Source organism: Crocodylus siamensis, chromosome 5, assembly GCF_052110815.1.
Source record: "Crocodylus siamensis isolate JL-2025a chromosome 5, ASM5211081v1, whole genome shotgun sequence".
Taxonomy (NCBI): domain Eukaryota; kingdom Metazoa; phylum Chordata; order Crocodylia; family Crocodylidae; genus Crocodylus; species Crocodylus siamensis.
Window position 1 is genome coordinate 118,099,039 of NC_143399.1, and position 13,791 is coordinate 118,112,829.

Sequence of the window (13,791 nt, forward strand, 5' to 3'; positions counted from 1 at the left end):
TGTCCGACTTGAGCAGAGGCAGTTTTCAGCACAAGATTGGGTTAGGCTTCAAGCTCATCTTCTGGAGACAGAACTAGATGGCTTCACTACTCCACCACCATCCCCTGACAACTAGAGATCAGGATTAGACCAAATACAGGGACAATGTAACCGTACCATGGGTGATATTACACATCTGTTACAACTCTTGTTGGAACAGAATGCTGGACAGTCCTTGGGTCTGTTCCTCTATCCATTATAGAGAACAGCAGCTGGGATTTCACACAATGGGCAAGTGTGTTGGTCTTCCCTGCCCTCCCCCACCACTCCACACCTCCAGTCTCCAGCCAAGTTGTACCTCACGTCTACAGCCCATGTGTTTTACAATTCAGTAAGTATAAAATAGTGGTCCTAAACATTTCCAAGACTAGAAGACACACAAGAGACCTATACAGAGATGAGAGTGCTAAATTCATTAATTCTAATGGCAGTTTAAGTTTAACCTTTGTAAATATTGCAAAATTCTCTCCAACAAACATACGTGACATTTTCCTATAACCCTCATGTGCCATGTCAAAAATATTACTCTAGGTGCAAAGGGTAATGGATACATCATCGTGCTCTTATTTGCTGAGTACAAACTTACAAATACCTAATTCAGACAACAAACATACTCGTTATCTGGTGGTACTGATGAGACTGGTAACCTCATGGAACAAGAGGCTAGAGGAAGGAGAGGCAAGTTAAACAGAAGTGTTCTTTTGCCATTCAAGGTAAGTAATAATATTTAATTTAGATGATTGGTAGCTGGTAGGGCTACTGAGGGTGTATGAAGACTGGACTTGGGAGACGGTTCTAAGATTATGAGCTGGTACAGGCTACATCACCATGCACTACTTGAGATTTTTTAAGAAAGTAGTGGAATTAGCCTCCTTGTGAAAAGTTGGGTGCCTTTGAAAATCCTGTTTCAAAAAAGGTAGGACAGAAAGGAATATCCACTTGAACAGACTTAAAAAAAGAGAAAAAAGCAGTTTTGCATTCTCCTACAAGTGTCCATTTTTTGTACATTTTATTTAAAATGATTTGTTCTGTTGACATGTGAAAGACACAAATACAGCAAACTATACAGAAAGGCCTGTCAGTATACAAAGTAAACAAACACATTTCAGTTACAATAGTCTGTTCTTTGAGACAGTTATGAGACAGAAGTGCAATTTAAGTTGACAGCATCCCTTTAAACTCGAAAAGCATCTTCCAAGGACAGCAATAGGAGCCTCTTTAGCAGTCATAGTGTGGGGGGGGAAAAAAAAAAGGCACAGGATCAAGAGAGTAAGGCCGTCTGGGCTGTATCCCACCTCTGCCTGTGTTTTCATGAGAGGCTGGGTAATTCACTTAAACAGCTGTGCCTCAGTTTCTCCCATTTATAAAAATGGTTACAGGACTCCCCTCACAAACTCCAAAAGCTAAAATTAATTGTGTGTTGAGATCCTTAGATAGATGGCAATTTGAGACATCTGGCCAAATCAGCTATACTGAAAATAATCCTGCACTGCCATAAAGGAAAAAGATTGCTGGCAACTTTCTGTTTGACAGCTATAAGCAGAGGTATGGCAGGGTCCCTGAAGTCTGTTCTCAACCAGGTAACAGTTGTATTAGCATTTTATTCCAGTCAAAATGCAGTTTGTTCATGACACCACTGCCTTTCATTGTTTGCTGTATAATATCTACAGTATTCTATGGTGGGACAGAACAGCAACAAGACTGCTTACACCAAACACCTAAATATGGTTAACTATAGTCTAACACTTTCTATAACCCAGCTAGGGTCTTGTTTTCCCCCTTCCACCTTTTGACAGATCCATCCACTCAGCCAAATAGTTGCTACGCTACAAAATGTAACAAGGCATCACCAGGACACACATGAACTGAGGACCAAGGAAGCTACTGAAGTCCTTAGCACAGCTGATTTCAGGTCTGTAAGATGATGTGGAGAATGCAATTTCAGTTCCCAGGAATGGGATGGAGAAATTAATCCCTTACTTTCTGCACTTTAGAGTATAAACACTTTCCCATTTAAATGCATTCTTTTATAGATTGAATATTACTACTTCACTGAATATGGAGTGATTTGATAATCCACTTCTCACAAATCAGTGAGCTCCTCAAAACTTAGCCTATCAAATTCGCCCTCTGGCAGAGCAAGTCTGAGATGCATACTATTAGTAACAAATAAACTCAATAGAACCTTTTTACTGCTTAGAAAAGCAATTCCTCAGTTACAGCTGTACACATTTATAGTGGAATGGAAATAACTATCAATGCTTCAGATGTGTGGGGACTTGGCTAACAGCCTGGCAATAATACATTAATAGAAACTTTATTTTTCCATTATAGACCAACTTAACATGCTTTGTATATAACTTACAAACTATTAAACTTTTATATAAACTTTATACAAATTCTTAAATGATTTTAAAAATACTGTACAAACTCACTGTAAGGCACAAAAAGTTAACAAAAATGCAGCACATTGGAAGTCTCAAAGCAGCCAATTCAAAGGAAGCTGGCCTTGTAACAAATACATTATAATTTGTTTAGTTTAAACACTTTAAAGTTTCACTATCATACTATACAAACTAAAACATATAGCACAAATTGTATGCTGTTCAGCATCTATTTTTGATCTGTTCTACTCAAAATCCACTATTAACAAGTTGGTCAAGGCTTAAACACCATAACCGAGTTTCTTATGGGACTTGCAAATGAGTGAAGAAATAACAGAACTGATAATTCCAAATGTTAGCAGGCATTTGGATATGTGAACATGACAAGCATCAAATGTTTTCTTTTCAGTATTATCTATTTGTAGATTTGGAGTATAAACAAAGTTCCAATCTCTTACTTTTATTGCTGTTTGTTGTTTGGCAAGGAAATATAGTTGTATTACCCAAAAAATAATTTAAAAAAAAATCTCCCCAAACTCCAGGCATACCATTTTCAATTATGCCTGACGTTAACAGAAATTTGATACATCATGACCAAAGAAGCTGCTCTGGTTAAGTGACCAAACTGCAAAAAGGACCAACTATTGAGGGGACTAATATTACTGAATTGATAACACTGGGTAGTGATCAGGACTGTGGGAGACCCAAAGACTCCTACTGGTCACTTCCACAATCCATGAAAACAAAGCTAGTATGCAGACTGAAACACAACTAACCTTCCTTTGTTATAATCTTGGTTTATTAATAGTTTATCATGGCTATTCAAAGTCTTACATGGAAACTGCTTTGAAACTGCTTAACATAGGTTTGAGAGGATATAGTCTGCAGAAGGAGTAAACTTAAGCACAGCCTAAGCATACAACTTTTAAATGCTTCAGAAAAAATGAAAATCACCCTTGGGTTACAATATGAATTATTCAATTTGAATCACCTTTGAGTAAATAATTATCATACCTTTATTATGTACAAGGTCCTGCTGGAATGAGACGTTGCTCTAATCAAATGACTATTCAGCATGTAATGCAACAAAGATGAAAGTAAAGCGTGAAGAATATAACATGGTTAAATTTAAGTGTAAACTTCCCAGTGTATCTTTAACCAAAGGCAGCCAAATCCTGGCACTTGGGCATTAAAGAAAAACAAAACACAGCCTCTCTCTTGGGACACAATACTCTTCATTCCATTTAATCAGGTAATATTACTTCTCTTCCCATTACAACCATATTACCAATCCAATCATACCGATATCCTTAAATCATATCTACCTTTGTTTTTAGTAGTAAACTACAATTTACCTCTTCTGTTAAGATACACAGATGTCAAGATTCAACTTCAGTATCAGGGACTTCTGCCTGTTAGTACCAAAAAATTAAATGGTAAACACATTCTGGGTTGTGTTGTCAGATGAGAGATTGTGGTTATATGGAAGAAGAAAAAACTAACTAGGTAGAGTTTCTATTAATTGTATCATGACAAAAAAGCTTTAGATATGATTTATCATCATGGACGACTTCTGAACAGCACAGGGAAAGTGAACAAATACCTGAACGTTAACAGTTCACAAGATAATATTAAACTTCAGTTATGTAGACATGAAATTTTGGAACTGCACTGGGACTGGAACATGTCGGAAATGTAAGGAGCCCAATGCGAGTTCCTTGCACAAAATCTGTCACAAATTTTGCTATCCAGCTGGTCCCAATAAAGCATCTTAACAGGACAGCATCCTCACTTACCAGCATAATCCTCTTACAGCTTCTCAAGGTCACAATTATATACACTTGTCACCCTGAGAGAAGAACTGGTAAGAGCAATCCCTCATTTATCCCTTGGAAAAGAAAGGGACATTCTTCCTCAGCTGCTGTGTAGACTGAACTGGGCCATGCAACTGAGTCTAGGGAATCCATCTCTCCCCTGCCAAAAAGCACCTCACTCTCCCATTATAACCTTATCCCTAGTTCCAGGTTGTTAAATTTAAACTGAGAACCAACAATCTGATTTTGAAGTCAGTGGAAAAACTCCACTAACTCAAATGAAGCTGAATTAGGCTATGGGTCATTTCTCCCCAATCATTACATTTGACATAAATATATAGAGTTTGATTCTACCAGGGCATCTACCAAGGAGAAATGAAAAAAAGATTAACATCTGTGGAGAACAGCTCCCTCAGGGGCAGCTAATTAGCAACCATCTCTTACCGTTCAGCACTGCACCTTGCTGTTTTGGAACTGAGCTTATTTATGTTCCCCGTGGGGCATACATGCCCTCAAGGGCTTTACCAAAATCTAAACCTAAATCTAGACTGGGATTCAGCTCAGATGATCTTGCGATTCTTTACGTGGTGCGAACTCAAAGGAAAGCTCACACTGTTAGGCGTTGAAATCTGGGTGTCAAGTCAGCTGGACTGATTCTTTTCTGACACTGTTACACAGAAGAAAGTTTCACTGGGGTCAGTGGAACTATTTAAAGGGTGTCAAAAAAGAATCTCACTTCGTATATTTACATCAAATGACTAAATTAAATCAAGAAATTCCTGTTGTCATTAAAATACTCCTCAGCTTCTGCAGAACAAGGGGATAAGTAGCATTCTGTAGTATTTGAAGACACTCCTAAGAAAGAATAAAGTGTCAAGTACAAAAAAAAAGGCAAGCCATTATTGCTGGTGAACTCCTGTCAACCCTCTAAAACAAACTGTTTAATTATTACATAAAATTAAAAAAAAAAAAAAAAGCGTGGCACTCTTCTCTATTTTCTTTTATCAACATTTTCCTCTTCACCTAGAGGGTTTGTTGCATATCTGTGCCATTCATTTGGCCAGAAACCTTTTTCTTGTAGAAACTGTTGCCTTCCAGTTATAGCTACTGAGTTCTATACAGTTCAGTAAATGAATTCTCCTGGTATTTCTTGCAGCAGTGGCTCTTCAAACTTAAACCGTTTGGAAATGGCTTTCTGATCAGTTATTTTTTCTTGTTCTGACTGCCTACACTGTCCCAGTGTATATGAAGCAACTACAATAAGCTCCTCTGTCACTACCGATTCCTCCTCTTCAGTTTTCTTGGCATCTACAGACTTTTCAGATGCAGAATCCTCATCTTTCTGGGTGGCAGTGTTTGCCTCAGCTGGTATACTCTTATTACTACATGCAGGATCTGGGATATCACTTTGTGCTAGCCAAGGGTGTTGAAGACATTCTTCAGCAGTTGCCCGTTCCCTACAAAAAAAAAAGGTAGGCTGCTTATTCAACAATGCCAGGAGTATCAAAAGGTGAACACTGAACAAAAGACCTTGGATAAGAACTAGGAAGTTTAAACAAGTTCTTCCCAGGGTAAGAGGTTGCATTAAAAACAGCACAGACTGATTCAACCATTGAACAACAGAACTGTGGTAGTGCCCCCCTTTTGAAAAGAAAAACCAGGACCAATAGCAAACCAAGAAAATATATGTATTATAAAACAAATAAACAGAAGGATCCTTTAGGTATCAAAACACATGCTATCTGAACTACCACGTAGTGGTAAATTATACAAAATACTAATTTATACAAAGCTGCCCAATATTTGAATCCTTGAAGCTGTTTTTTTCCCTATGGAACTATGTTTTCAGTTGCTGAGCCAGAGAGGCATTAATGAAGTTCCAAAGATACTTTTCAAAACAGAAGCAGTATTGTAGGGTTTCTTATTTGCTTCCTAATGGCAACCATGTCAAATCTGCTCACTTCACAAATAAGTATACTTTATTGACTGTCAGCTCTGTAAGACTGTAAAATACCTCAGTACTACATGCAGACTGGGAAACTTGCTGCAAATTGAGTCATTCTGCAATATTAGTAAGTGAATGAACAAATGCAAAAGGAGTGGGATACTATACCACTGTTTGCCTTATTAGTCAGAATTCATTCAATTTTATTTATCGATCATACTGAAGTGCAGCTGTAAAATGAAGTCTGAGCAACATGAAACTTGCCACGTCATTTATTTTAGCTGAGAAATGGAGACTACCTTTTTGTACATGCAGAACATAAGACTGGGCATAATGAATTACAAATTAGTTAAATTCTACCATGTGTGCTCATTTTACTACCCCTGCTCTAGGAAAACATCAGAAAAAGCCTATAGCTGGCAGTTGTATTTAGAACTCCACTAGTCTCCAGAACACTGAAAGACAACTTTTTTATCGAACTTACTCAGGTTTCTTAACTAGAAGGGTTTTGATGAAATCCACAGCAGACTCTGAGATGAGTTCAAAATCTTCTTCAGAGTAACTTACATTCATTTGAGATATATTTAAGAATGTTTCTTGTTTATCATCCCCTAAGAAAGGTGATATTCCTGTTAACATAACATATGCCAGTACTCCAATGCTCCTAGATATAAAGAACAGAAAACACAGAGGAAAAGCATTATTTTTAACAGCTCTCAATTTTTTTTTAAACTGTACATATCAAAGGTTGCACTTACCACATGTCTGTTGCTGTGCTAATTGGGTCATAACTTAGGATTTCAGGAGCTATTATGGAAAAAAAAGCAGAAAGTAGGTTATACTTCTTGTTCAAAACAGTGCAACTAAATTTATATTCACTCATTTATGTGCAAAATCATGCATAATAAGCCAGCATTAAATAATGCAGCACTACGCACTTCAGAAGACCTAACAATGCAAGGCGCAGTTCATCATCTAGAATATGACAAAATTGCTTTAAAGAAAAATCTGTAGCAAGTCAAAATCTAAAAAAATCCCAAAACAAACCAACCCACAAACAAAAAACAAGCAACCACAAATTTGCAACCATCACTGGATTCATTTCCTAAAGAAAATGTAATCATAGCTCTTTTCAGTTTTTATTCCATTTGGCTTTTACTACTGACTTTAGAAGTCTGTTCAACTTTCCTTTATATAGAAAAACTTCTACGCAAGTTCTTTACAATCTTCAAAACTCAAAACAATACTAGCTGTTGTACGTCACCTCTGCTGGATAACTTCTTTCAGGACCTCCTATTAATGTCTGTATATTTATATTCTGCATTATGTTCATATGTAGCTTCTCCCCCCCCTCCCCGAGCTCTGTGCCTAGTGCCTAATTTTCTGCTGGCAACTAATATGATTCAATATGCTGAAGAATTGCTTATTGAATCATTCATTTGTCTCTTTACATTTTTCTATATGTAAAAGCAGTATGACTAGTATACTACATAGCACATGTCTAAATAAACCAATTTAAGAAAAAAATAGGTGAGATAAGAAAAAAAAAATATATAAAAAAAGTAGGTGAGCTAGAGTACTCTTTCTCCATCTTTTGGAAAACAAACATTCACTGCCAGTTACTTTTCTGTGAAAGGGAGACTTCATAAAGTTATCTTCTATCGTGTCAGAATTTGGCAAGCACTCATACCTCTGGTGAGGTGGACAACCTATGAAAATCTGTACTGTGGTTCCCACTAGGTGGGCCCAGGTTCAGTTAACAGCACACTGATTAGCTAACTTACCTATAAAGGGTCTCACTATCAAGAGTGACAGAAGAACATTTTTTTCCTGAAGGCTAAAGTAGGATATTAGTTCCACATAAATGTCATATCCATTTCTGCAATGCTACAGAAAGCTGAAGATATCAGCTTAACACATGGAGTGCAAACAAAGCAAATTTAAGTTCTCCCACATATTAAAAAAATACTTTCTTTCCATAGACCAAATTAATGGCTCCTCTATTAATTAATTACTTACCCACATACTCAGGAGTTCCCATAATTTCTCTTAGTTCTTCACTACTCTTCATTATTCTGGAAAGGCCAAAATCAACGATCTTAATGTCGCCCAAAGGAGATTTACTAGTTAGCAGAATATTTTGGGGCTGAAAAATATACCAAATAATTAACAGATGCCAGAAGCACTCAAACCCATATGCAATTATTTCATGCTGTAAAGATACAGTGCTATTTTAAACATAAAGAGGGTATATTCTCTATTACATAAAAATGCATTTTACTGAAGATAACTGTGAACAGGTATTTATATTAAAAGCAGCATTCAACAGTCAGACATAGCTATAAAACTGAGAAATCAGATTTGTTCTAATCTGAGAATGGCACAAAAGACGCACCAAAACTCCCTAGAGGTTAACACCATTGGTATGTGTAGAACCTATCAGCATGTTTGTCCCACACATGCCAGCTTGTGTCTTTTGCTAACTCAGTTTATTTGTAAATTGTCACAATTTTCAACATCTTTAAAGTCTTTAAGCATATTTTTGCTGCGTCTGTAAAGAAAAACAGGGACAACAGACAAGTGACCTTAATTTTGTTTGAACAATAATTATTACTTAAAAAGTGTTTTTAGTTATGTACTTAAAATGTTATTAGAATGTAAACATTTCAACTAAAAATGTAGGCACCTAAAATGAATCCTCATTAAGAACCAGTAAATAAACTAAATGCCAACATCTGAAGAGGGATGAATTTGTTCTGAAATACCTGGAATTCCTGTGGACCATTTCCCAAATTATATTTACCACGTAGCACTGGCATAAGACACTGGCACCAGGAAAACCAGCCCATGTATGTATCAAAGACAATAGCTTTCATAGACATTAGGGCTGGAAGGGACCTCGTCAGATCATCAGGTCCAGCCCCCTGTTCAAGGGGCAGGCAATCAGCTAGGGTCAAAGCATCCCAGCAAGGTAAGTGTCCAAATGGTTCTTGAAAGTGCCCAGAGTAGCTGCTTGCACCACCCCTGTGGGGAGTGTGTTCCAGGTCTTGGGGGCTCAGACAGTAAAGAAGTTTTTCGTTATGTCCAGCCTAAGGTGGTCTTGCAGGAGTTTGAGACTGTTGGACCTTGTCATCCCCTGGGGTGCTCTGGTGAACAGACGTTCCCCCAGATCCTGATGCACACCCCCTTATGTACTTATAGACTGCCAACAAGTCACCCCTGACCCTGCGCTTCTCCAGGCTGAAGAGTCCCATAGTTCACAGCCTGTCTCCATAAGGCCTATTCTCCTGCCCTCTGATCATGTGTGTGGCTCTCTTCTGGACTTTCAAGTTTTTCCATGTCCTTCCTAAACTGTGAAGGCCAAAACTGGATGCAGTACTCCAGCTGTGGCCTCACCAAGGCCAAGCACATTGGGAGGATGACATCTTGGGTCTTGCTCAAGATGCATCGGTAGATGCAAGCCAAAGTTTTGTTTGCTTTGCCAGCTGTGGTATCACATTGCCAGCTCATATTCATCTTGTAGTCAATTGTGATCCCCAAGTCTCTTTTGCTCATGGTGCTTAAGTAGCAGTGATTCACTTACGCAGGAAAAACAATGTGCACTCCCCAAAGTTACACCACTTAAGTGTAATCTACTGGATACAAAAGAATCATGAACTAAATATAGACATTGGATTTATGGCACATTATAACCTGCCTGCCATCTGATAACCCCAGATAACCGGTCTGCATTTTACCAACTACATTTTATCATCTTCTTGTCCTTTCCGTCCCTCATCCCCTCCAATTATCTTTTCACACCTATTGTCTCCTGTTCCCTTGAACCTCACTGCCACACATTTGCATTTTCACAGACCTGCATTTTGCCTTCTATTCTCCCCAGGAATGCACACAAAACACCAGCAGACTTTCTCTATGCCTGAAAAGGGGTGTTTGTGCCCAAAAGCTTACAAAGAATAATTTTTCAACTATTTAGTTGTTCTAATAAAAGATATCACATCTACCCAAAGAACCCTGTCTGCCTACGTCCTTAGGCCAACTTGGCTACAACCAACGACCCTAAAGCGCTTAAGTCTGAACATTTTTATGACTACTTTTTACCTTCTTTAATTTTCCCTGAGCCTGAGGGCAAGAGAGCCTGACAGCTTGTAGAAAAGGGGTTTTTTTGCAATTTCTTAGGTGGTTTAATAAAAAGTATCATCTCTGAACCAAGAGTTCTAGATTTTTGCACATTTTTCTGAGGCATTACAACAAAATTAAATTTAGTTTGAGGCAAAAATGAAACTAAGCCTTTAATAAACTTAGTTCTTGAATCATACTACCCCAACTGATTTTAGAGAAATGAGACACATTCTTCAAACTTTCTTTGTTGGAGAGTTCTCAAGTCTTGTGTGTTGGCCATATTTGAGGATTAAGTACTAACAGTCATTCACTTGCTATTGTTGCTTATATCCCAACGTTATTTCATTAAAAGCAATATTTCTTCTACATGAAACCCCACGAAGAACTGTCCTCTTTCAAAACAGCTTTTCTTGGTCTCAACAAGAAAAAAAGCTAAGCGTGCAATAGAAAGGTCCTTTTGTTTCAAAATGGCCATCGCCTTCCATTATTTCTAATGGGAGTGAAGTCAAATCCCTCCAGGGAAGATAGGTGAATCCTGACAGCACAGAACTGGGAGCACAGAGGGGACTGTGGCATCAAGAAGAAACTGTTCAAAAGGCTGCAGTCACATTGTGTTGCTTCAGTGGGAAAAAGCAGCTAAAGCAGAATCTTATATACTGAAATGTAGTTAAGGCAGAGGAGCATCAGTCACCCAAATGTTACAAGGATAGCACAGTCATCCGGTGAAACACAAACAAAACACAGTTATAGCGCCTATATAACCTAACTGCCTGGAGTAATTCACCATAACTGAATTATAACCACTAGTGCACAGATGCCTGGAGTCCCAGATGAAACTGATTTGATTTTGATTTCTTCATGGGACACACAAATCAAACACGTTAATCTTAACTTTCGTTCTTGGGTTTCTAATGCTTGTTCTATGGGGTAAGTATATCTCTACAATGCTTTAACCTTGATGTAATAGATACACATGCAACCTTAACTACAGTTTAACATAGCTTTTATCTCAATTCCAAGAAACCAACGGATTCTTTTCAAACAGCAACCTGCCTACTCACCGCATTAGGCAGTTTTCTATAGCTCTAGTAAAATTGTATTCAAAGAAACAATTTGAAGAAACCAGAGATTTTGTTAATTATTTTGGAGAACACAGTATACGACATGTTGCTGAAGTGCTGATTGAAGGAGCTAGTGAATAGGTGACAATGGTTGTACTCAGACAAGTATTTTATTCTTTTATTTTTTCTTCCTAGCTTTATGCCACTTTCTTTTTCTGGATGCTGCTGTATTCTCCAGCAATTCACTTTTATTTCTTTCTACAGTCACTTATTTTGCTCTTGCACACATTAGGTTCTCTTCCAACTCCTCTATATTTTCCTTCCTTTCTCCATTTGCTTCTCCTCTGTTTCCAACCTCATAGTTCATCATGCATGCTTGCCTCAAATTTTACCAGACATCCATTAATAAAATATGAAGACAGTCAGCAGGGGGAAAAAAAAGCAAGGAAACCTCTAAGGTGTTTACCCAAAAATAAAGGGACAGAGGTTTAAGGGGTCTCATACATCTGTGCGTAAATTCCAAACTAAAACCAAAGAAGTAGATTTAAGGTTGTATTCATATGTTTAGAATGGATTTACTCCCATTCCAAGTCAATGCATTCTGATTCACTGCATTTTGCCATTTAAAAAGGTCAAAAAACATCTGGTGAAATCAGGATGTGACGAGCACCAAAGAAAAAGAAACAGGCCCTTCTGGGGGAGAGGGACAGGTGGCAACCCTGGTAAATCAAGTCAGCATTAGAATTTCCTACAGAATAAAATGAGATAGTGTTTAGTCTCACAGGGGAAATCTTGTAACTATCATGGGACAGATATGATCTAAATGAGGCTGGCTGTCATTGCCATGGCTCTGGTTGAATAGACCTTAATCTAATTCTTAAAAGACAAACCAAAGTAGCAGCAATAACGGTAACATTCAGGCAACTGTTTTGATTCAATTCTTTTGACACAGTCTGACCTAATGCAGAGGTATCAAACACCACAAAAAGCTAAATATAAATCTTCCTAGATGTCTTTGTCTGCTCCAGACCAAAGGCAGGAAGCCCTCAGAGGTCCAAATGTAAAACTAATGTTAGAGAGCAAGCAAAACATTTTAGCTTAGCTTCATTAAAACTTCAGTAATGGTAATGAGGCACTCTGCTTACAAGCAACACCTTTTGTGCCTTACTAAGATCCAGATGAGATAATCAGTATTCATCTTCTTTTAGATAGGAAAATCCTCTAAGGATCTTCAGCAACTAGAATATTGTCTTTTTAGGTTAAGAGCCAAGCTAAAAAAAAAAAAGTCCATTTATATTAGGAAATTGGACATGGGGGGAGGTAAAAATTTGTAAAAATGTAACAGATTGCAGTAACCTCTCATATCAGCAAGATTATTTTCGCAAAATATACAGTACTATGGAAATTTTAGTGTAGGTTAGTATCCAAACCTTAGCACTCAAGTACTGTGCACAGACAAATCTATCGTTCAAGTATTACTAATTTACAAACAAAAACAATTTGTGCTTTTATAGTAAACCACAGAGTATGTAAGTTATAGTCATCATATACAAAGCTATTATGTCTTGTGAAATGTTGTTTAAAATGCCAACCGGAAATATAACATGTTTGAACACATGCATCTAGGAATACACACCTCCAACTGACATCATATTAAACTAGTTGGTTACTAATGTGTAACTACTATGTATACTGATCACTAAAAAGAAAGCTTAGTATTAAATAATTTGTCATATTATGATATGACCACATTTTAAAGGAGAGCTTTATGATTTTGTGTAAACATACAGCTCCCCCATCCCTTCCTCAATCAGTCCTTGATCTTATAAAATTCTAAGAAAAAGACAGATATGAAAGCAAACTGCTTCTTTAGGGATTTCTATCGGTCAGCTGCTTAATAAAAGGTGTTTGGGATAGAGGACGAAATTCTATGTTGGGGATTACAGTAATTAGGAGTTAATGAATCACAGTAAAAACAAAATAAAATAGAAAATAACAAATACAACAAGAGATGAAATAATAAGCAGAAACTGAAACCGACTAAAGGGATAGAAAACTAAGCCATACGAAACTTTCACCAGTAAGGATGCAGAATTACAGTTAAAGTTTGAAACCGCCAAATGTACTGCTTAATGCCCCCTACTTATACCTCTCCATAGCGAAGTATTTGTTAGAGGTGTGCGAAACAGGCCATATTCAATTCGGATTTGGCCCAAATTGGGGGTCAGCAATTTGATTAGTTGATCCAGATCACTGTCCTGATTCAATTCCACTGAATCGGAATCTGAAGATTCGATGCCGATTCAGAGAATCGGCAGTTCGGCCATAGACACACCTTTAAATGCTTTTTCTATATACCTCAAGATACCAGAAGCGGCTCATGAACGCTGAGATGGTGGTGGGGTGGATGGACAGTCCCACAGGAG

At 37.6% G+C, this 13,791-nt stretch overlaps 1 protein-coding gene across 1 annotated transcript in view; it reads right to left on the minus strand.

The window, feature by feature from the left end:
• Positions 1-1,005: 1,005 nt before the first annotated feature.
• STK17A (serine/threonine kinase 17a) overlaps positions 1,006-13,791 on the minus strand; it is a 41,808-nt gene continuing 29,022 nt past the window's right edge. The window contains exons 4-7 of the mRNA XM_090050041.1: positions 8,202-8,328; positions 6,941-6,989; positions 6,667-6,846; positions 1,006-5,694 (exon numbers count right to left, since the gene is read on the minus strand). Coding sequence (XP_089906167.1) covers positions 5,361-5,694; positions 6,667-6,846; positions 6,941-6,989; positions 8,202-8,328 — 690 coding nt within the window. The 3' untranslated portion in view covers positions 1,006-5,360. The remainder of the gene's footprint in view (positions 5,695-6,666; positions 6,847-6,940; positions 6,990-8,201; positions 8,329-13,791) is intronic.